At 48.7% G+C, this 21,316-nt stretch overlaps 1 protein-coding gene across 9 annotated transcripts in view; it reads left to right on the top strand.

Annotated features, from left to right (window-relative positions):
* Positions 1–21,316, top strand: part of IL16 (interleukin 16) — a 113,325-nt gene that overhangs the window by 86,337 nt on the left and 5,672 nt on the right. For 8 of the 9 annotated variants that reach the window (XM_070478219.1, XM_070478218.1, XM_070478224.1 and 5 more), the window contains 6 exons: positions 1,254–1,341; positions 3,549–4,027; positions 10,253–10,403; positions 13,566–14,652; positions 15,527–15,695; positions 19,371–19,472. In XM_070478219.1, the coding sequence (XP_070334320.1) occupies positions 1,254–1,341; positions 3,549–4,027; positions 10,253–10,403; positions 13,566–14,652; positions 15,527–15,695; positions 19,371–19,472 (2,076 nt within the window). Of the gene's footprint in view, positions 1–1,253; positions 1,342–3,548; positions 4,028–10,252; positions 10,404–10,425; positions 10,523–13,565; positions 14,653–15,526; positions 15,696–19,370; positions 19,473–21,316 lie in introns of those variants that run through there. The other variant, XM_070478227.1, reaches the window with a different exon arrangement.

Here is a 21,316-nt window from a genome sequence, read left to right as displayed (position 1 = left end):
AAGTGATATCTTGTTGTGTTTTTGAGTTTTTTTTAAGATTTTTTTTATATGGACCATTTTTAAAATCTTTATTGAATTTGTTACAATACTGCTTCCTATTGTTACAATACTGTTTTTTGTTTTGGTTTTTGGCCTTGAAACATGTGGGATCTTAGCACCTCTTCCCCCTGCTTTGGAAGGGGAAGTCCCAACCACCGGACCACCAGGGAAGTTCTCTCTTGGTTTTGATCTGCATTTCCTTAATGATTACTGATGTTGAACATCTTTCCACATGCTTATTGGCCATTTGTCTGTCTTCTTTGGGAAATATCTATTCAAATCCTTTGCCCATTTTTACTTGGATGGTTTGATTGCTCTCGCTGTTGAGTTGTAGGAATCTGATTTGCCTAAGCCTTCTCCCATTCTGTGAGTCCCATTTCACTCTGCTGATTTTGCCCTTTGTTGATTGATACATGGAACATTTTCATTTTGATGTTATCCGATTTGTCTCTTTTTCTTTCTTTTTATCTATCTTTTTCTTTTTTGTCATCTAATTGTATCTATATTTTCTGTCCAATTTATATCATAGTTCTTTGATATGCAGAATATTTTCATATTGAGATTGTCCAATTTATCTGCTTTTTTTTTCTTTTGTTTCTTGTGCTTTTGGTGTCCAAAAAGTTCTTTTTAAAAACCCTCTGATTTTACTGTGAAGTAGGTTCTATTATTGTCACTGTTTTGCAGGGAAAATATTGAGGGTTAAAAGCTTAAGTTCCTTGTGTGAGTGTGTGGTTACAAAATGAGGGGACTGGGACTTGCACATGAGTCTGTTTGCTCCAGAACTCATACTTTTAACTATTACTCGAAGGTGATTAATTACTTGTGGCAATAAGATGGCTATGGTTACAGTTATGACATCCTTAATGTTGGTAATGAAGGCAATGATGATGTCATGGCAGCATTAAGTGTGGAAGAACTTCCCAGAGGTAAACTCTGAAATGGTCACTCTGCCCAGTTCGGCAGCAAGTAGTGGAAAGAAGGTTTGGGAGTTCAGAGGGGCCACCTTGAGAATCCCTTTATTGACAGAGTTTGGACTTTGTCCAAATTAGGGAACCACTGATGCAGGGTGTTTCTGGGAATGTCAACTCTTTGTGGAGTGGGTGTGAATAAAAGACAGCAAAATCCAGGGGCCCAGCTAGGGAATTGGTACAGGACTCACAACCTGATGCAGAAGTTCCCACTATTTGCTTGAGGAGGTGATGTATATTTTCCAGGTCTCTGAACAGCAGCTCAAAGAAGCTGTGGCCCAGGCTGTGGAGAACATCAAGTTTGGAAAGGAGCGGCACCAGTGGAGTCTAGAAGGTAAGGAGACAGTGAACTTGCATTTGCAGCATCTTTGTCTTCTTAGAAAGCTTTGAGTCTAGCCACTAACTTACTCTCCACCCCAGGAACACGTAGTAGTCATCACAGACAAGCCTGGTTCATAGACAAGGATTGAAAACTAGCAGTCCACCAGCTAAATTGGGGTCCCATTTTACTCTGTTTCAGAGGCACAAGAGTTTAAAATCATCTGAATTTGAATTGTTTTAAATCCACAAACTTTCTCTAGTTCTTTACAGTCCTCACCATTCCCTGTTATCTTATTTTACCAGGTTGCCTGTCTCACCTCTGTCCCTATGGGCATTTGAGATTTCAACCAGTAGCCCATGATAATAGGTTCCTTAGAAAGAGTAATATCTGTTAATAGAGTTTCTGACATGTATTGAGTTCTATCATGTTAGGCATGCTATTTAATACACTATTTCTCTGAATCTTCCCATATGATTTTTATGCATATTTTTAGAAAAATGTGGGGCCCTGAGAGGCTCCCTTACCCCAGATCAGCCACAGAGTGCAGATGATCTGGGGTGGGAACCAGGCTGGCCAACTCCAATGTACAGCTGGTGGGCATTGGCCAGGTCTTTGTGGAATGTCCATATTATAGAATAATGTGCAGACTTTAGCACTGATATTCATAAGGATGTTGCACAGTCTGAAAAGTATCCAGACAAAAGGACAGGACCCAGAATTTTATTTCAGTGGTGTTCTCCCATTTCCACCCGGTCAACATGCTTCTATGCTCAAGGGAGGAGGACAGAGAAAAAAAGTTTGACAGCGGTTACCTCTGATAGGCTGAGGGTGAATTTTTGCTTTCATTTCTTCCTTTTTGCAGCTGACTTTAAACAAAGATGCATTTTTATTTTATGATCAGGAAAAAGCAAAAGAGAAGCTTTTTCTCTAAAGACAATTTGAATTATGAGCTTGGTCGGCCTTGGTTCTGTACTGAGGTCTGAGATGCTCGCCTGTGGGGCTCCCCTGTTGCTCCTGGACTTGCAGAATGTGCTGACATTTGAGCGAGAGCCTGGGCCTCGGTCTGCTCCCGCTCCTCTGATCTGTGGTGCTAGGCAAGGGGCATCTTCTACTACTAGAGACAAAGAAGGGTCAGTGGAGGGTGTGTGGTTGGCCCTAGTGCTCAGAATATGAGGAGGTTTCAGAGCGGGACTCAGAACCAGGAGGAAGGGCTGCATAGGAAGAAAAGGAAGAGGAGAGTCTGCCTAAGGCACAGTGGTTTTCTGGCCTTGCTTCATCCTCATTTTTGGAAAGAAAGGTAGCCTCTTAATTATTGTTGCTCAGTCACTAAGTCATGTCCAACTCTCTGCGACTCCAAGGACTACAGCCCACAAAGCTCCTCTGCTCATGGGATTTCCCAGGCAGGAATAGTAGAGTGGATTGCCATTTCCTCCTCCAGGGGAATCTTCCCAACCCAGGGTTGAACCTGAGTCTCCTGCATTGGCAGGTGGGTTTTTTGTTTTTTGTTTTTTTTTTTACCACTGAGCCACCATGAAAGCCCTGACCTCTTGGTACAAAGCTCAAAGTGCCTTCACAGACATTTTCTCTGTTTGATTTTGAACCTCGAAATGTCCAGTGACTCTGAAATGAGGATCTCCATTTTACAGATAGGAAATGGAGGGTGGAAGTTTGGGTTCCCCCAAAGGCCAGCAGGCTTTGAAATGGGGCATGGTCAGAATGTTGATTCAGAAGCATCTGGAGGCTCCACACCTATGGAGCAAGGGGGGTCACAGGGCTGAGCAGAGTGGTCAGTTGAGCAGAGATGATACCAGACTGCCCCTACCAGACTACTTCTGCCCAGCCATGGAGCTAACATGGCCCATTGGAGATGTCTTGTGTGTAGAATTGGTTGGGTCTTTCTAGCCCCGTCTCCATCAGGCACTGGATGTGGGCTGCCTCTTGGGTGAGGTGGTCCCTGAAGGGGCTGACAGCCAGGACATCAAGCCCTTCCTTGAAGGGCAACCTTGGGGATGCATCTCCGTCTCTACACCTGGAGACTCAGAAAGTTTGAATGATTCTCCCAGCCTGATGTCACTGGTGCTGGACGCCAGACCCGAGACTTCTGAGCTTCACTCCAAAGTGACCTCTGGGGAGAAGCAGACAGCCTGGGCAAGCAGCATACCCCTGGCAGCAGTCCTGAGCCAGACCAGGAATGGAGTTTATTTGTGCTTCCAATGCAGGTGTCAAAAGACTGGAGAGCAGCTGGCACGGGCGGCCCACCTTGGAGAAGGAGCGGGACAAGAACTCTGCACCCCCGCATCGCCGGGCGCAGAAGGTCATGATCCGTTCCAGCAGCGACAGCAGCTACATGTCAGGATCCCCCGGGGGTAGTCCCAGCAGCAGCGGGGAGCAGCCACCCTCCGACCTGGAAGTCAGTGCGCACAGCCCCAGCCTGCCCCTGGGGCGGGAACCAGGGGTGCCTCCTGGGGCCTCATCCAGGCACCCCCAGGAGAACCTGCCCCTCCCTGCAAGCCAGGGCAGCCACCCGCCACTGAGACTCAAGAAATCCTTTGAAATTTTGGTGAGAAAGCCTACATCCTCCAAGCCCAAGCCTCCACCCAGAAAATACTTTAAAAGTGACAGTGACCCTCAGAAGAGTCTGGAAGAGAGAAAGGACTCCATGTGCCCTTCTGGACACACCTTGCCCACCTGTGGCCAGGTAAGAGAGGGTTGAGCATTCTCTTGCACCAAGCAGGGTTGACTGGGGCGTTAGTAGAGTGTCAACTGAGGGCAAAGAAGGGGTTTCTCCTCCATCAGAGAGAAGGGGCTGGGCTCAAGCTTAAGGCTGACTTCAGAGAGAGAGCTTTGCAGCTTGGCGGATCTCAGCTGAAGCCCCAGTCTTGCTGAATGACGTCTGCGTTGCCATCCATGACACACTGGAATGCAAGGCTGCTCTCACAGGTCTCTAAGCCTCAGTTTCCTTATCTGTTAATTGGGTCGAAGTTTTTAAATTTTATTTTAAGTTTTATTTCATTTTTACAAGCATTGGGGTTTTTAAACGTTATTTATTTATTTATTTTTGGTAGCACTCTTCATTGTGCTTCAGTCTTCATAGCAGTCTTCATTGCTGCACAGGCTTTTTTCTAGTTGTGAGTGAGCGGGGGCTACTCTAGTTATGGTGCATGAGCTTCTCATTGCAGTAATGGCATGGGCTCTAGGGCATGTGGGCTCAGTAGTTGAGCCTCCTGGGCTCTAGATCACAGGGTCAGGAGTTGTGGTGCGTGGGCTTAATTGTTCTGCAGCATGTGGAATCTTCCCGGATTGAGGATCGAACTCAAATCTCCTGCATTGGCAAGCGAATTCTTTACCACTGAGCCACCAGGGAAACCCCAGGATTTCTTTTTTTTATGTGGACCATTTAAAAAGTCTTTATTAAATTTGTTACAATATTGCTTTTTTGGTCATAAGGCCTGTGGGATCTTAGCCCCCTGAGCAGGAAGCGAACCCATATCCCCTGCACTGGAAGGCAAAGTCCTAACCATCCCACTGCCAGGGAAGTCCCTGCGGCTGAATCTAGAGCTCCCTCCATGGGCTAAGGTGAGGATTCAATGGAACCAACCCAGCGGATGCCTTACAGGCTCTCGGGCATATCGGCGTTCATTGCTGTGACAGTGCGTCCCTCACACCCCTGCAGACCTCCGTTTCCTTTCTCTGCAGCCCCATCCCCCTCCCTCACAGGAGGGCAGGCTCCTGGCCAGGCAATTGCTGTATCTTGAGCCATTTTTAGACCCAGATTCTGTGCTATGTTTCAGTTAAGCCTGACATCTGGGGATAACAGTCCCTTTCATGCGAAGAGAAAGCTGAGGGACTTGCTCAAGTTCACATCGCCTGTGGGTCACTTTATCACTGCCTTCTTTATCACTTTATTTAGGCTTGGCTGTCTTTCACTTCTTCTTTGGCAGAGTTCACAGGGTAGGTAGAACTGGGGCCTCTGGTAATCCCCTCGAACAGTCTGCAATGAGGGTTGGGAAGCTTCAGGAGGAGCAAGAAACCCCAGAGAGGAAGGTGTTGAGGAGGAGGAGTGAGAGAGCAGAGGAGGGAGAGGAAGCCAGGTTACTGAAGAGGAAGTACCATCTTGCAGAGAGCTGGCAGGATGTGGGCTCATTAGCAATTCGTGGTGGCGTTGCCCAGGAGGCTCTGTTCCCCTGCTCCTTTTTTTTTTTTTTAATTCTTTCCAAGCAAAAGAATATTTTATTAACATGGTATAAAAAATTTTTTTTAATCACATGGTAGGGTTTTGACCTCAAATACTTGTGAGGTCTGCTACTGAAATGAACTTACAGCCAGACAGCTTATGAATCTTGAAGATACCTAGTCTCTGTCCAGTTAAGGTTTCAGAACAGACACCCTCACCTTGTGCGCCTCCATTTTAAGCAAACATTTCCTTTTCCTTTGAGCCTAAGACCTGTGAGTCCCAGAGGGCAAATTAGGAACAGAGAAGCTGGGAAACCAGGCTATCTACTTTGTTCCTGGAGACCCAGAGAGGGTCTGTGGAAGTCACAGAGGCTGCCCTGCTGATGCCCTTGTGCCCTCTGGCCGGGTTGGACCAGATATGGGGAGGAAATCTCCCCAAGCAAGGCTGCTGGGGAAGAAGAAGGCAGACAGGGACTCTGCTGCAGGTAGAAGTCCCCCGTCTTTCCCGCCCTGGCTGCCTCTTGGGCATCCGTCGCTCCTGCCTGCACCCTCCCCACTTCCGCAGCTGCAGTTCTCTGTCCTCCTGCTTTGTCCCACATGGCCCACAGACCCTTCCACAGCCTTTTACAAAGGCACAGCCAGCACCATATTATTTTCCTGGGTGTTGGGGGAGCAGAGAAGGGATGACAGCACCATAAAAACAGGGGCTGTTTGCTGCATGTCATCCTTATTAAAATATCCTCCACCATGTCTGGGGATTTCTCACTGGGTGTTTTTCTCTGTGGCCCCAGTGTGTAATCTCTCTCCATTCTTTCCTCCCTTCCTCCCTCCAGCTCCTCCTCCTTCTTTTTCTCTGTCTCTCTGTCCTCTACCCTCCACCTCCTCCAGTCTTTCCTCTCCAGGGTCCCATGACCTTTCTCAAGCTTTTATGACAACCCCAAAGTCTTTTTCACCTACTGTAATTCAAGGGGACTTCCACAACCAAAATGACCTTCAGGATATTTCTTTCAACAGAGGCCCAGTTCTCTCCCTTCTAGAAAATCAGCTTCAATGATCACTTTTGGTTAAAAATCACTTTTTCCCCTAAGTCATCTCCTCTGTCTTCTTTCCCATCTCTCTCCATCGTTCACTACCAAGCCCTGTACCAGGAAAAACTATTTACAGCAAAATTCAAGTGAAATCAATCTTACTTCAGGAGCTAATTGAAAAAAAAACCTCCCATGAAGAGGGTGCAGTATCAGGTGTGTTGATGAAAAGACAAAACACATCCGAGTCTGTTCCAACATGTAAAGTTGCTTTCACCACTGTGGTTGGTACCCAGAGCATCAGCCTATGAAAGTGTCAACCATTCACGGATATAGACTGGGTGCTGAGTTCCCTGGGTGCAGTTAAGTTTCAGACGCATGTCTTTTTTTTTTTTTTTCCTGCTGATGAGTGGTATCAGTCTGATATTTTAAGCTTCTAATGTCATAGCCAAGCCTTGCTTTTATGAAGGACTAGTTCAAGAGACACAGTGATTCCTTTGGGTTGGTTGGTCTCTCGGTGTTTCCAAAGTGCTACCGTAGAACTCAGTTCTAAATAGGGAACCCTGGGCTGGGACAATGCTTGGTGAACACATTTCTAACTTGTATAGACTTATCCTTCCTAAAGAATGTTTATTGACAAAGTAGATACAAATCTCAGGCCACAAATATTTTCAGTTTCTCTTTTAGTCCCACATGGCATTTGTTCCTCCTTCTTTCCTTCCTTTTGGAAGGGAGTTCACAGCCTTGTCTATAGCCAACCCATCATTCCACCTGACCCTGGAAAGAGCAGAAAAGAGATACCATTAACTGCAGTGTGGCAGAGTATTTCCCCTGCAGAAAAATGTTGGCAGCATCTTTCTTTAAATTATTTATTTATTTTATTTTGTGGCTGTGTTGGGTCTACCTAGGTGCAGCGAGTGGGCTTCTCATTGCAGTGGCTTCTCTTGTTGCAGGACATCGGCTCTAGGGCACTCTGGCTTCAGTAGTTAGGGCACATGGGCTTAGTTGCCCTGAGGCATAGGGGATCTTCCAAGACCAGGGATCGAACTCATGTCCCCTGCATTAGCAGGTGGATTCTTAACCACTGGACACCAGAGAAGCCCTATAATATAGCATCATTTTGATATTGGCCTTCTTTTCTTTCTGGATTGTTGCTCTGCTTTTTGCTTCTACCATGGATGTTTATCTCTCTGGAACACTTTTCCTTGGCTTCTCTGCCTGGAAAGTTCTTACCCTTTGCTCAAGAGCCAGACAAGAAGCACTTCTCCTGGGAAGCTTTCTGCCCCGCTCTGGACAGAACTGGTGCTGGTCCCTGCCTCTGGGCCCTGGCAACATGTCTTTCATGCTGTATGAAAACCCAAACTCTACTCAAGCATTAGAGAGTGACTTGGTGCTTGGTCCAGCTCATCCCTGAACTGGTTTGTGAAGCAGCCTGAGGCCACATCCATGCTTAACAGGAAAACCGTCCTGCCCTAAACTGATCGGGTCACTCTAGGGGCAGCAGAGGGGAGATATGGCGCAGTTCCAGAGTTCCTGTCATCCTTATTAACATCCTTTCTAAATAGCTGCATGTTGTTTTCTGGTCGCTCAGTCATGTCCAGGTCTCTGTGACGTCATGGACTGTAGCCTGCTAGGCTCCTCTGCCCATGGGATTCTCCAGGCAAGAATACTAGAGTGGGTAGCCATTTCCTTCTCCAGAGGATATTCCTGACCCAGGGATCAAACCCAGGTCTCCTGCATTGGAATGTGGATTTTCTTTTTTTTCCAACCACTGAGCCATCAAGGAAGACCATAAATAACCAAATAATGAATCACAATGTAGAAAGCAACAGATACAAGTTTTCCTCCAAGGGTTCTAACCTTAACTTAGTGAAGACTCGGGGTGGGGGAGGGGTGCAGATCTTTGCCTCATTGTCTTCCCCCCTGGGAGGAGAAGTTTAGCCAGATGTAGTGCTACACGGAATTCCAGTTGAGTTATTTCAAATCCTGAAAGATGACGCTGTGAAAGTCATATGCACTCAATATGCCAGCAAATTTGGAAAACTCAGCAGTGGCCACAGGACTGGAAAAGGTCAGTTTTCATTCCAATCCCAAAGAAAGGCAATCCCAAAGAATGCTCAAACTACCACACAATTGCACTCATCTCACACACTAGTAAAGTAATGCTCAAAATTCTCCAAGCCAGGCTTCAGCAATACGTGAATCGTGAACTTCCAGATGTTCAAGCTGGTTTTAGAGAAGGCAGAGGAACCAGAGATCAAATTGCCAACATCCACTGGATCATCGAAAAAGCAAGAGAGTTCCAGAAAAACATCTATTTCTGCTTTATTGACTATGCCAAAGCCTTTAACTGTGTGGATCACAATAAGCTGTGGAAAATTCTGAAAGAGATGGGAATACCAGACCACCTGACTTGCCTCTTGAGAAACCTGTATGCAGGTCAGGAAGCAACAGTTAGAACTGGACATGGAACAACACACTGGTTCCAAATAGGAAAAGGAGTATGTCAAGGCTGTATATTGTCACCCTGCTTATTTAACTTATATGCAGAGTACATCATGAGAAACGCTGGGCTGGAAGAAGCACAAGCTGGAATCAAGATTGCCGGGAGAAATATCAATAACCTCAGATATGCAGATGACACCACCCTTATGGCAGAGAGTGAAGAGGAACTAAAAAGCCTCTTGATGAAAGTGAAAGAGGAGAGTGAAAAAGTTGGCTTAAAGCTCAACATTCAGAAAACTAAGATCATGGCATCTGGTCATGGGAAATAGATGGGGAGACAGTGGAAACAGTGTCAGACTTTATTTTGGGGGGCTCCAAAATCACTGCAGATGATGATTACAGCCATGAAATTAAAAGATGCTTACTCCTTGGAAGGAAAGTTATGACCAACCTAGACAGCATATTAAAAAGCAGAGACATTACTTTGACAACAAAGGTCCTTCTGGTCAAGGCTATGGTTTTTCCAGTGGTCATGTATGGATGTGAGAGTTGGACTATGAAGAAAGCTGAGTGCTGAAGAATTGATGCTTTTGAACTGTGGTCTTGGAGAAGACTCTTGAGAGTCCCTTGGACCGCAAGGAGATCCAACCAGTCCATCCTAAAGGAGATCAGTCCTGGGTGTTGATTGGAAGGACTGATGCTGAAGCTGAAACTCCAATACTTTGGCCACCTCATGCGAAGAGTTGAGTCATTGGAAAAGACCCTGATGCTGGGAGGGATTGGCAGCAGGAGGAGAAGGGGACGACAGAGGATGAGATGGTTGGATGGCATCACCGACTCAGTGGACATGGGTTTGAATGAACTCCAAGAGTTGGTGATGGACAAGGAGGCCTGGCGTGCTGTGATTCATGGGGTCGCAAAGAGTCAGACACGACAGAGCACCTGCATTGAACTGAACTGAGTGGTACGTGAGGCAGTGCCAGCCCCATTCCCCCCAGGATCTTCACATGTATCAAGTGGATAAGCCCTTGTCCTGGATGCCGGCTCATGTGTCCAGGAAGCAGAGGGGTGCTCTGGGCCTCCAGGAGGTGCCAGCTCCCTGGTCACCCATGCAGGCAGCGCCATGAAGGAAAGGACCCTCTTGACCAGCTGGGCTGCTATTGGACTACTCATTAAAGCGGCTCGATGTCGGCCCCCCAGTCCCAATCAGAGGGCTCCTTACTTTCTCACAGCTGGAGGCTACCGTTTTGACACAGTCTCACTTCCTGTTTACACCACAGGAAGCCAGAGAACTGCTGCCACCGCCGCCTCCGCAGGAAGACGCAGCAGGGAGAACCCCTCACGCCGCTGCTGGCCACCCAGGACCTGCAGTCGGGCCACACACGACATCCTTCTCAGAGGGCCAGCCAGGGAGGAGGGCAGCCAGCCCAGGTAGGTCTTCATTGCTATCTGCCAGGAGGAGGGACCTTCTGGGTCAAGGTCCAGCACTAGGGGAAGACTGTCTGGAGCGTTAGAGCATCCTGCATGGCTGGACAGCTGGACCTGGGCTGGTGAGCAGTCAGGGCTCCCCCTGAGGTGGTGGGGCAGCAGGACCATGGGGGTGCCATCCAGGTTGGGAACCTCTTGGCTGGAGTAGTGATGCTGTGATGCGGGGTGGGGGGGTGGGGGGATGTACGGGGGCAATGTGGGGGCAATGCGGGCCAATCCAGAGAGTCAGCTGGAGAAGGGAGCCCTTGGGAAAGGTCCCAGACACGCCTATCCAACCACAGCAAGCAACCGCTGCCTCCAGGGTGACAGCCTTCTAGAAAGCTGCTTCCAGCATTTCCAAGTCTGGGAATGGGGGTCAGAGAGGCATGAGTGAATAGCAGGTTGCTGGTGGTCACCACCCCCATGCGGGGGATGACCGGGGTGTGCCCCATGCTGCCACTGAAAGTGCTGAGATGTGAGCTGAATATTTAGAGCTTTGAGGACAGAGCATGGGATTTGGGGTCAGGGAGACCAGGGTGGGAAACCTGGCTCTGTCCTTCACCAATGTGATCTGGGGCAACTCAACTTTTTTGTGTGTGAGCCTCAGTTTTCTCATCAGCAAGTGGGAAATCACATAGAACCCCAACAAGTGATTCAATTCAGTAAGTGTGTATTGAATGCTGCCTTCATGGGTCCCTGTGCTGGCTTCTCAGGAAGGAGCAAGGCAGAGGAAGAGACAGACACTGGGAGAGAGAGACACATGAAGAGGGAGACGCACAGAGAGAGATGAGACTGAATGTGAAGGAGCATGACTGAAAGAAGACAGACCAGTCCCTGCCATCAGGGAGCTCCCAATAGTGGTGGTGGCGGAATTATAAATATATAGGCTACACACTTACATATTTATTGCTCAGCCTGTTTGAGTAGCACTACATGCAAATAGCCACCCACTCCAGTATTCTTGACTGCGGAACCCCATGGACATAGGAGCCTGGCGGGCTACAGTCCGTGGTATTTGCAAAAGAGTCCATTGTGACTTAGCGACTAAACAACAATAACCACATGCAAAGCTCACAGAAGGCTCTTGGAGGCCCAGGAACGCTGTCAATGGAAATACCTGGCACATCTCGCCCGGAGCAGGGGCCCTACTACTAGAGGCTCCTCCCCACCCTTTAGTCACCCCAACTGAGGAACACACCAGGGAACGTCTCAGCGCTCTACCGGCGAGAGCTCCTCGCCCCAGTTTGCATAAGGCTCTCACAGAGAGAGTCTGACTGCTGAGTCTTACAACAGGCCTTACAGCAGAGCAGTGCATAAATGCAGGACCAGGCTGAGAGGGCCAAACACACCTAGTAAAGCCCCAGAGTCAGTACTAACCACCCCGGCCGCTGGGACAGTGCAGAAGGTCTCGTTGGGGTCTTCCAGGCTTAATGCCCTGCGTGGTTTGCAGCTTGAGGGCTGGCCTTGGGACAACAAGCGGGAGTAATCAATGTCTTCCTTACACCGGGCTGAATTCTGATACCAGGCACCGCCCAGAGCGTGGCACCAGAGCAATGAGGCCTGGGGTGACCGAAGGGCCACACACGCACTTGGCTTCTCGGCTGTGCGGGACCTGGCGGCCAGCCTCCCTCTGCCCCTGGGAAAGAGTGGTGGGTGGCAGAGCCTCCCCTGTCCTGGCTTGTTCAAGATGGACTTCCAAGAAAGACCAACATATGCTCCCCTTCTTCTGACCCCAGGGGTGAGGGCCTGAACTTGACTGGGCATGCCTGCTAGAGCAGGCTGGAAGGACCTGTGGGGCTGCCCCAATGCCAACACCCAGGCTCATCCCAGGTGTATTAAATCAGACCCAGTATATTTTAGATCCTCCAGTTTCCAGTGTGCAGCCCAGTTTGGGAAATCACTGGTACAGCGCTTCTTTCTCCCTGGAGCCTTCTCATCTCTCGTTGACTCTTTGGGCTGGGAACGCTCCTCTGCTGAGCAAGCTGGTTAAGTCTTCGAGTAGGGAGAGTAGCAAACTGACATGACTGCAGGGACCAGATGATACTTCAATGTGTGAAATGCTGACTGGGTGAGAAAGAGGGCTGTAAACCCATTGAACTGGGGTGCAACCTGTCTAAAGTCCTTCAGGCCTGCATTGCTTTTCAGCGACGTAGGTGGTCCAAACCAATTAAGGCTGTCAGTGTGTGACTCATGGCTTAAAAGTTTAAATGGTAAGAGAATTGAGAATTGTTTTGACCTTTAAAGTTTTAATGAGTTATCCAAGAGGCTACTTAGCACAGTAAGTCCGCTACATACTAATGAGTTCCGTTCTGAGAGCACAGTTCGTGAGTCCAATTTGTTCCTAAGTCCAACAAAGTTAGCCTAGGTACCTAGCTAACACAGTCTGCGACATAGTACTGTACTGTAATGGATTTATAATATTTTTCACAAAAATAATGCATAAAAAATAAACACAAAAAGTAAAACATTTTAAATCTGGCAGTACAGTACCTTGAAAAGTACAGTAGTGCCAGCTACATCACCACTGCTTTTACGCTTGCTTCCAGACATTCTGAGCTTGAAATAAAGACACTGCACTACTGTCCTCTGTACAGTCCTATCCAGTAAAGTGTACGCAAGCACAACCACTTGTAGAGGATGCACACATGTGACAATGTACACCAGACATATGAACTAACTCACGTGATTGGACATGAGAACACACATTTGCATCTTTGAAAGTTTGCAACTTGAAGGTTTGTATGGAGGGGACTTACAAAAGGACACAAAAGTGGGGAGTCAGGAGACGAGGGTCTTGGCTCTGCCAACAGGTGACCCCTTATCCTTGTGAATGTTGGGTTCCTCAATTACACAGCATCAGAGATCAGACTGGGTATTCTGTGGGAACCTTTCTAGCTGTAAAACACTAGGATGCTGTGGCATTAACTCACGCCCCTGGTCCCCTGGTTCTGTGTGCGCTTCAGCCAGGTGATAACACCTGGGGTAGCAGCTTATCCAGCTAGGGATCTCCCACTCTGCTCATCTCCTCCCCTAAAATCCTTGCTGTTCATCTTTGAAAGTAGAACTTAGGAGGAAAACCCACAACGAGGTGTAACACACAGCTCTGGCCTTCTTTCTGCCCCCTAGGGACGCAAACGTCCCCAGTAAAACACCCATTGCTTAGGAGACAGGCTCGGATGGACTATAGCCTTGAGACCACAGCCGAAGACCCTTGGGTTAGAATTTCTGACTGCATCAAAAATCTCTTTAGCCCCATCATGAGTGAGAGCCATAACCACGTGCCGCTGCAGCCCGACGCCCCGCGGGGTGAGGAAGACGGGATGCGAGGTCACCCAGACGGGGCTGCCGCGAAGCTGGACACCACGGGTGGCGGCCCCAAAGCTTACAAGCCGGCAGGCGGCAGCACCGCGAAGAAGGGCCCTCCAGTAGCCCCCAAGCCAGCCTGGTTTCGCCAAAGCTTGAGAGGTTTGAGCAATCGTGCTCCGGACTCCAGGCGAGAGATGGCCGCCTCCTGCCAGCCGACCCCCGCCTCCAGGGAGCGCCCCGGGCCACCCCCGCGGGCCTCGTCCTCTATCAAGCAGAGGATCAGCTCCTTCGAAACCTTCGGCTCCACTCACCCGCCTGACAGAGGAGCCCAGAGACTGAGCCTCCAGGCCTCCAGCTCCTCGGGTGAAGCAGCAGAACTTCCCGGGAAGCAAGAGGGAGGGCGGGCTTCTGGTCCCTCAGGGCGAGGGGCTCCCCCCACCATGGAGCAGCAGCGGCCAGAGCCAGAGCAGCTGCCCCCCGCCTCCCCGGCCACCTCAGAGGCCAGCGACCCCAGCGTGTCGGGGCACACTGCCCTGGAACAGCAGCCCGGCCAGAAAACCCTCTCCCCCGACCCCGACCCTCTCTCAAGGCTGCTGGCGACACAGATGGAGGGACCCCGAGGCCCAGTGGTCAAGATGCCAAGTCAGCGGGCTCGGAGCTTCCCCCTGAGCCGGACCCAGTCCTGCGAGATGAAGCCACTGGACGAGAAGACCAGTAAACTCTACTCCATCAGCAGCCAGGTGTCCTCGGCTGTCATGAAGTCCCTGCTCTGCCTCCCGTCTTCCATCTCTCTCGGCCAGACCCCCTGCAGCCCCAAAGAAGGGGTGTTGCCTCCCGCAGCATTCGGTGAAGACCCCACAAATAGTTCTGCCGAAGCTCCTGCCTCAGACACCGGCTTCTCTCTCAAGTGAGTGTCTCCGTCCAGAGTCCACCTCTCTCATCTTTCGTCCTCTTACAATCCTGTGTCTTTAAAAAGTTTCTCAGGTTTGCTAAAGGATTGTTCCACCTGTTCTGTCTCTCTCTTTTTTAAGTGTTTATTTTATTTTTTGACTGCACTGGGTCTTCATTGCTTTTCAAAGGCTTTTCTCTAGTTGTGGTGAGCGGGCTTCTCATTGCAGTGACTTCTCTTGTTGCAGAGCATGGGCTCTAGGCAGATGAGCTTCAGTAGTTGTGGCTCGAAGGCCCTAGAGCATAGGCTCAGTAGTTGTGGCAAACAGACTTAGTTGCTCTGTGGCATGTGGGATCTTCCCAGAACAAGGATTGAGTCCATGTGCCTTGCAATGCAAGGTGGATTCTTAACCACTGGACCACCAAGGAAGTCACCACCTGTTCTTATGAGCATATGTGTGTGTGTGTGAGAGAGAATATGTGGGTGTGAGAGTGTATGGGTCTTGTGAGTGTGTGGGTGAGTATGTGGGTGTGTGTGAGAGAGAGGACTCACTCTTGGTAGTCATATAAACGCAGATTTGCCCAAAACATCAGTTATACTTCAGGGTGAAGTTTTGAACACAGACTTCAGAGTCAGACACACCACAATCTGTGATTTCAAATTCCAGATCTTGGCATTTCATAACAACATGACCATAGACAAGTTTCCCCACCTCCCTGAACCCCAATGTCTGTATCTCTATGGTGAAGAAATGCTAGTATCTATTCATAGACTTGTTGCATGTACTTGTAGAATGAACATTAGCACCCTCCGGTAGTACAGTAGGTATGCAAAGGCTGTTAGCTCTTGTTAGCATCACAACTCATACTGTGTGCTTCGCCTCCCTGCCAAGCCTTTCGGAGCTGAGAGAATACACGGAAGGTCTTAATGAGTCCACGGAAGCCAACGACTGTGACCACTGCACCCCTCAGCCCGGTCAATCAGTTATCTCCCTGCTGAGCACAGAGGAACTAAAGAAGCTCATAGAGGAAGTGAAGGTTCTGGATGAAGCTACATTAAAGGTAGGTTTCTTTTTTATGGGCATTTACCAAGATGAAGGGCTTCCCAGGTGGCATGAGTGGTAAAGAACCCACCTGCCAATGCAGGAGACGTTAAGAGACATGGGTTTGATCCCTGGATCGGGAAGAGCCCCTGGAAAAGGGAATGGGAACCCACTCCAGTACTCTTGCCTGCAGAACCCCATGGACAGAGGAGCCTGGTGGGCTACAGTCCATGGGTCTCAGAGTTGAACATGACTGAGTGACTTAGCTCTTACAGAGATGAAGGCCTTGCTCAGAGCAATGTGGTCACCTCAGTTAGGTCGGAGGAGAAGCAACCCATGTGGCCCTGGGATCCTTGAAGTCGAGACAGTGGTTCCCAGGGGCAGATACCAGAGTAAGATTGTGCCCTGCCCAGGGCAGAGGGGCGCTGTATCACTGGACCAAAATCAGACCTTCCAGTGTAGGGAGCTTTGTCACTCATGAAGTGATTTCAGTCATAGAGTTGTATCTTTTTGATAGTTTAATAAAGGAGAAAGTGAGGTTCAAGGTCACAGAGTCAAGGTTTTCTATCTCCACTTTCCCCTGGCTGCCTGCCTGGCCTGCATCTCCAGGGTGATGCTGCTTACGAGTAAGCTGTCCATCATAAATTCTGAGTTCTTGCCTGAAGACTTGCCCTGCTCACCGAGAGGTGACTGATCCCAGGACTTGCAAAGGCTCCCACACTCAGTCAAGTCATTCTGAAAGTCCCACTTCCCCTATGCCTTCTGAGCATGACCCAAAAGTCTGTGGAGAGGAAGTGGTCAGGCAGAGCTGAGGCTCATTCAGCTCAGACAAGCACAGCCTCACGGGCCTTGCATCTGTCTAGGAGACCCCAGTCCATGAAGGCTGTTTACACTGGAGTTATCCAGACTGGGAGGAGAGGGTAAGGAGGCATCACAGCCAGCATTCCGTACAGTAGGGGTCCCCAGCCTCCAGGATCTAATGCCTGATGATCGGAGGTGGAGCTGATATAATGATAATAGAAATAAAGTACACAGTAAATGTAGTGCACTTGGATCACCCTGAAACCATCACCCTCCCCTAGTCTGTGGGGAAATTGTCTTTTATGAAACTGGTCCCTGGTGCCAAAAAGGTTGGGGACTGCTGCTCTAGATCAAGGGCATGGGTGAGCCTGAGAAGATGTCCTGGGCCTCTGGGGCTCTTTCTCATCACCTGTGCACTGACACCATCTTACCCAGAGCCTGATTTCAACAAAATAACAGAGGCTAAGCTATGGTTTTTCCAGTAGTCATGTACAGATGTGAGAGTTGAACCATAAAGAAGGCTGAGCACTGAGCAATTGATGCTTTCAAATTGTGGTGCTGAAAAAGACTCTTGAGAGTCCGTTGGACTGCAAGGAGATCAAACCAGTCAATCCTAAAGGAGATCAACCCTGAATATTCATTGGAAGGACTGAAACTGATGCTGAAACTGAAGCTCCAATACTGTGGCCATCTGATGTGAAGAGCCAACTAACTGGAAAAGACACTGATTCTGGGAAAGACTGAGGGCAGGAGGAGAAGGGGGTGACAGAGGATGAGATGGTTGGATGGCATCAAGGATTCAATGAACATTAGTTTGAGCAAATTCCGGGAGATAGTGAAGGACAGGGAAGGCTGGCGTGCTTCAGTCCATGGAGTCGCAAAGAGTCGACATGACTTGGCAACTGAACAACAGCAACAAAGTACTGTGTAAAATACATAGCTGTCCTTCTTGGGGCCTCCCTGGGAGAGTATTTGCTTTTAAACTTGACAAAGTGCTCTTACAAGGCAAGTAAGCTGATGCCTGGGGACAAGTTGGGAGGTTTGGGCCAGTGCTGCAGTAGAGGTGGGGACCGTGAAGTCCATTCATCCCTTCATCCCCCCCTGGGTCTTGGGGACTCCAGATCAAAGGCTCGTGGAGCTAGCGGCACAGCAGAGGCTCTGGTGGTGCCAGAGCAAGTGAATTTTTGATTTAAGGTTATTCCTTTGTGCCAGGGCACAAACTGGTGGCCTGAGAGCCTGCAGGTGTATTGTATTTGGTCTGCTTGGTGATTGTCTAAAAAGTATTATATTGTGTGTGTGTGTGTGTGTGTGTGTGTAGTTGCTAAGTCATGTCTGACTCTTTGCGACCCCATGGTCTGTAGCCCACCAGGCTCCTCTGTCCATGGAATTCTCCAGGCAGGAATACTGGAACAGGCAGCCATTCCCTTCTCCAGGGGATCTTCCTGACCCAGGGATCCAACCCAAGTCTCTTACATTGCAGGCAGATTCTTTATCATCTGAGTCACCAGGGAAGCTCAGTATTATATTAATATTCTAAATATCATCAAACCCGAATCAAAACCTGGATTCTGGCTTCCCCCTCTCTCTCTTTTTAAATATTTATTTATTTGGCTGCATCAGGTCTTAGCCATGGCTCACAGACTCTCTAGTTGTAACTTGCAGGTTTAGTTGCCCTGTGGCTTGTGGGATCTTAGTTCCCCGAGCAGGGATGGAACCCACATTCCCTGTATTGCAAGGCAGATCCGTGGAACCACTGGACCATTAGGGAAGTCTCTTGGCTTCTCTCTTTTAACAAAGGGCATGAATGGTCCTGGAGCACTGGTCTGCATTCCTAGGAGCAGAGGGTCCTCTCGAGCCGATGTGCTCTCCATTCTCTGTAGTTCCCCTCGCTCTCTCACATCTGTCCCCTTTGCTCTTTTAAGTGGTCAGCCTGGGCCCTGGATGCACTTGAGTTTGAGACACCCCCCCCCCCCCCACCGCCATTAAAACCAGACGAGGGTCTCTGACTTTAGACACTGCAGAGGGATTGTTCTGGCTCCAGGTGAGCCCAGGTCCAGGCTGGGAAGTACTCTGTGTGTGTCTGTGTGTGTGCCTGGGTGGGCATGTGTGTTTGTGTGTGTATGTGTACACATGTGTGTTCTAGGGTGAGAAGCCAGCTGGGCTCCTTAATGCTGCTGCTGGCCCCATGGAGCAGCAGGTGTAAAACAGAACCACCAACTCCTGCAAAACTGCACCACCCCAGCTTTGCTGACCCAGAGTTCTCCAGGCTGACCCCATCCCACACCAGGTGGCAGAGCTGTGTTGTCCCAACTTCGATTTCCAGCTAACTCAGTAGCACCCAGCCCCATCTATACAGATGTGGGTGTGGATGGGTGCACAGGAGAGGAAAAGAACTCTACAGGTCGCCGTACATGCATTTTCTTTTTCTTTTGAGCTTCCCATGATTTCCCAGAAAGTTTTCTTTTTCTAAATAATGAGATGGGTTTGACACAACTGGGAACATGGACAAGCTGCGATTTGAGAGCAAATCAGCCTGATGTTACGCTTCTCAGGTGGCACTAGTGGTAAAGCATTGACTTGCCAATGCCAGAGATGCAAGAGACGTGGGTTTGAACTCTGGGTCAGGAAGATCCCCTGGAGTAAGAAATGGCCACCCACTTCAGTATTCTTGCCTGGAGAATCCCATGGACAGAGGAGCCTGGTGGGCTACAGTCCATGGGGTTGCAAAGAGTCAGACATGATTAAGCACACACACAGCCTGATGTTAGAACACTTGTTAAATCTTGATCTTCTGTAGTTTTATTAAAGTTGAACAGAGGGGAAGAAGAATACTTGTAAATTGTTCATGCTGTTGCAATACAATGTTTTTAATATATATATTTTCCTTCTGCAGCAATTAGACAGCATCCATGTCACCATCTTGCACAAGGAGGAAGGGGCCGGCCTTGGGTTCAGCTTGGCAGGAGGAGCAGATCTAGAAAACAAGGTGATCACGGTGAGTGGCCCAGTCATGGGGTTCATCAGAGCCAGAGGCAATGACCCTTGGAGAGGGGAGCACTTATCAGGAGAGGGATCAAAGGAATGCATAACCCCAGGCCCTGGGCAGGGAGGTTACTGCAGGAGTTTAAGATACTTAGAGAAGCATAGATAACTTATCCACTGGACCAGGAGGGAAGTCCCATGATCCTTAACTTTAAAAAGGTCTCTGGGTACACAAAACAACTTTAATTTACCCAAAGAAATCTGAATCACTTATGGAACTTTAAAAAATATTACAGGCATCTCAGCCTCACCCCAGAGCTGTTTTATCAGAATTTCTTGAAGTCAAAGCCTTAATGCCTCCATTTTTGAAGGTCCTGGAGAGACATTTAAAAAATTCCAACACAGTAAATGTCACTGCATTGAAGTGAAGTGAAGTGATATGAAAGTTGCTTAGTCATGTCCAACTCTTTGCAACCCCATGGACTATACAGTCCATGGAATTCTCTAGGCCAGAATACTGTAGTGGGTAGCCTTTCCCTTCTCCAGGGTATCTTCCCAACCCAGGGATCAAACCCAGGTCTTCCACATTGCAGGCAGATTCTTTACCAGCTGAGCCACCAGGGAAGCCCAAGAATACTAGAATGGATAGCCTATCCCTTCTCCAGCAGATCTTCCCGACCCAGGAATCAAACCAGGGTCTCCTGCATTGCAAGCGGATTCTTTACCAACTTAGCTATCAGGTTAATTGAATGTTATGTGAATTTCATCTCAACAACAAGAAAACAGGAAGAAATTTCAAAACAAATTTTTTTCAGTGTCATGTCTCTTGGAAATAGAGATCAGTAACCTATTAGCCACCAACATTTAAAATTTTTTTTAACTTTATAAGCCACTGGGCTTCCCCAGTGGCTCAGACGGTAAAGAATATGCCTACAATGCAAAAGACCTGCCCAGGTTTGATCCCTGGGTCAGGAAGATCCCCTGTAGTAGGAAATGGCAGCCCACTCCAGCATTCTTGCCTGGAGAATCCCATAGGCAGAGAAGCTACAGTCCATAGAGTCACAAAGAATTGGATACAACTGAGCAACCAACATTTTATCTTATTACTGGAGTATAATTGCTTTATGATGTTTGTGTTAGTTTCTGCTGTACAACAAGGCAAATCAGCTATAGGTATACATATATGTATATATATACATATATATGCATATACATATATGTATATACATATATACATGTATACATGTATACATATATACATCCCTCTTGGATGTCCCTCCCAACTCCCCACCCCATCTCACCCATCTAGGTCATCACAGAGCACTGACCTGAGCTCCCTGTGCTTGACATACATATGCCACCAACGTTTAGACAAGAATGATTTATGACCACAGGAGCCTTTGCCAAAGGCTTTACAGGAAGGATTGAAGGCCTGGCTGTGACACATAGCACAGCACATCTAGATGGAAAGAGGTCTCACCTGGACAGAAAGAGGCCTTGGGCAGGCAGGTGTGGTACAGGAGGCTGTTTTCCTGGGTTTGCCCACTGGGAGATGGGGTGTGTTAACACAGACGGTGGTAAAGCAAATCTGATGGTTGGTGGTGGGCGGTGGGGCCCACCTGGAAAGGTCAGGAAGCTGTTTCTGTTGCTATTCACAGAGCACAGCTCAGGCTGTACCCAAGGCTTCAGATCTCGAGGTCCAGCCCCCTGTTCTCGCGGGACCAGCTGGTACGCAGGGTAACTCGGCACACTGCTTTCAGTCATTTCAGAGTCAGTCATGTGTGAGCAGCAACTTCCTTCTTTGCAAGCAAGCTCTCCACCACAAAAAAGCACATAAAACCCATGAGGATCTTGGGT

The sequence above is a fragment of the Odocoileus virginianus genome, chromosome 16 (assembly GCF_023699985.2).
Source record: "Odocoileus virginianus isolate 20LAN1187 ecotype Illinois chromosome 16, Ovbor_1.2, whole genome shotgun sequence".
NCBI lineage: Eukaryota > Metazoa > Chordata > Mammalia > Artiodactyla > Cervidae > Odocoileus > Odocoileus virginianus.
This window is presented reverse-complemented; position numbering and strand designations above follow the sequence as displayed.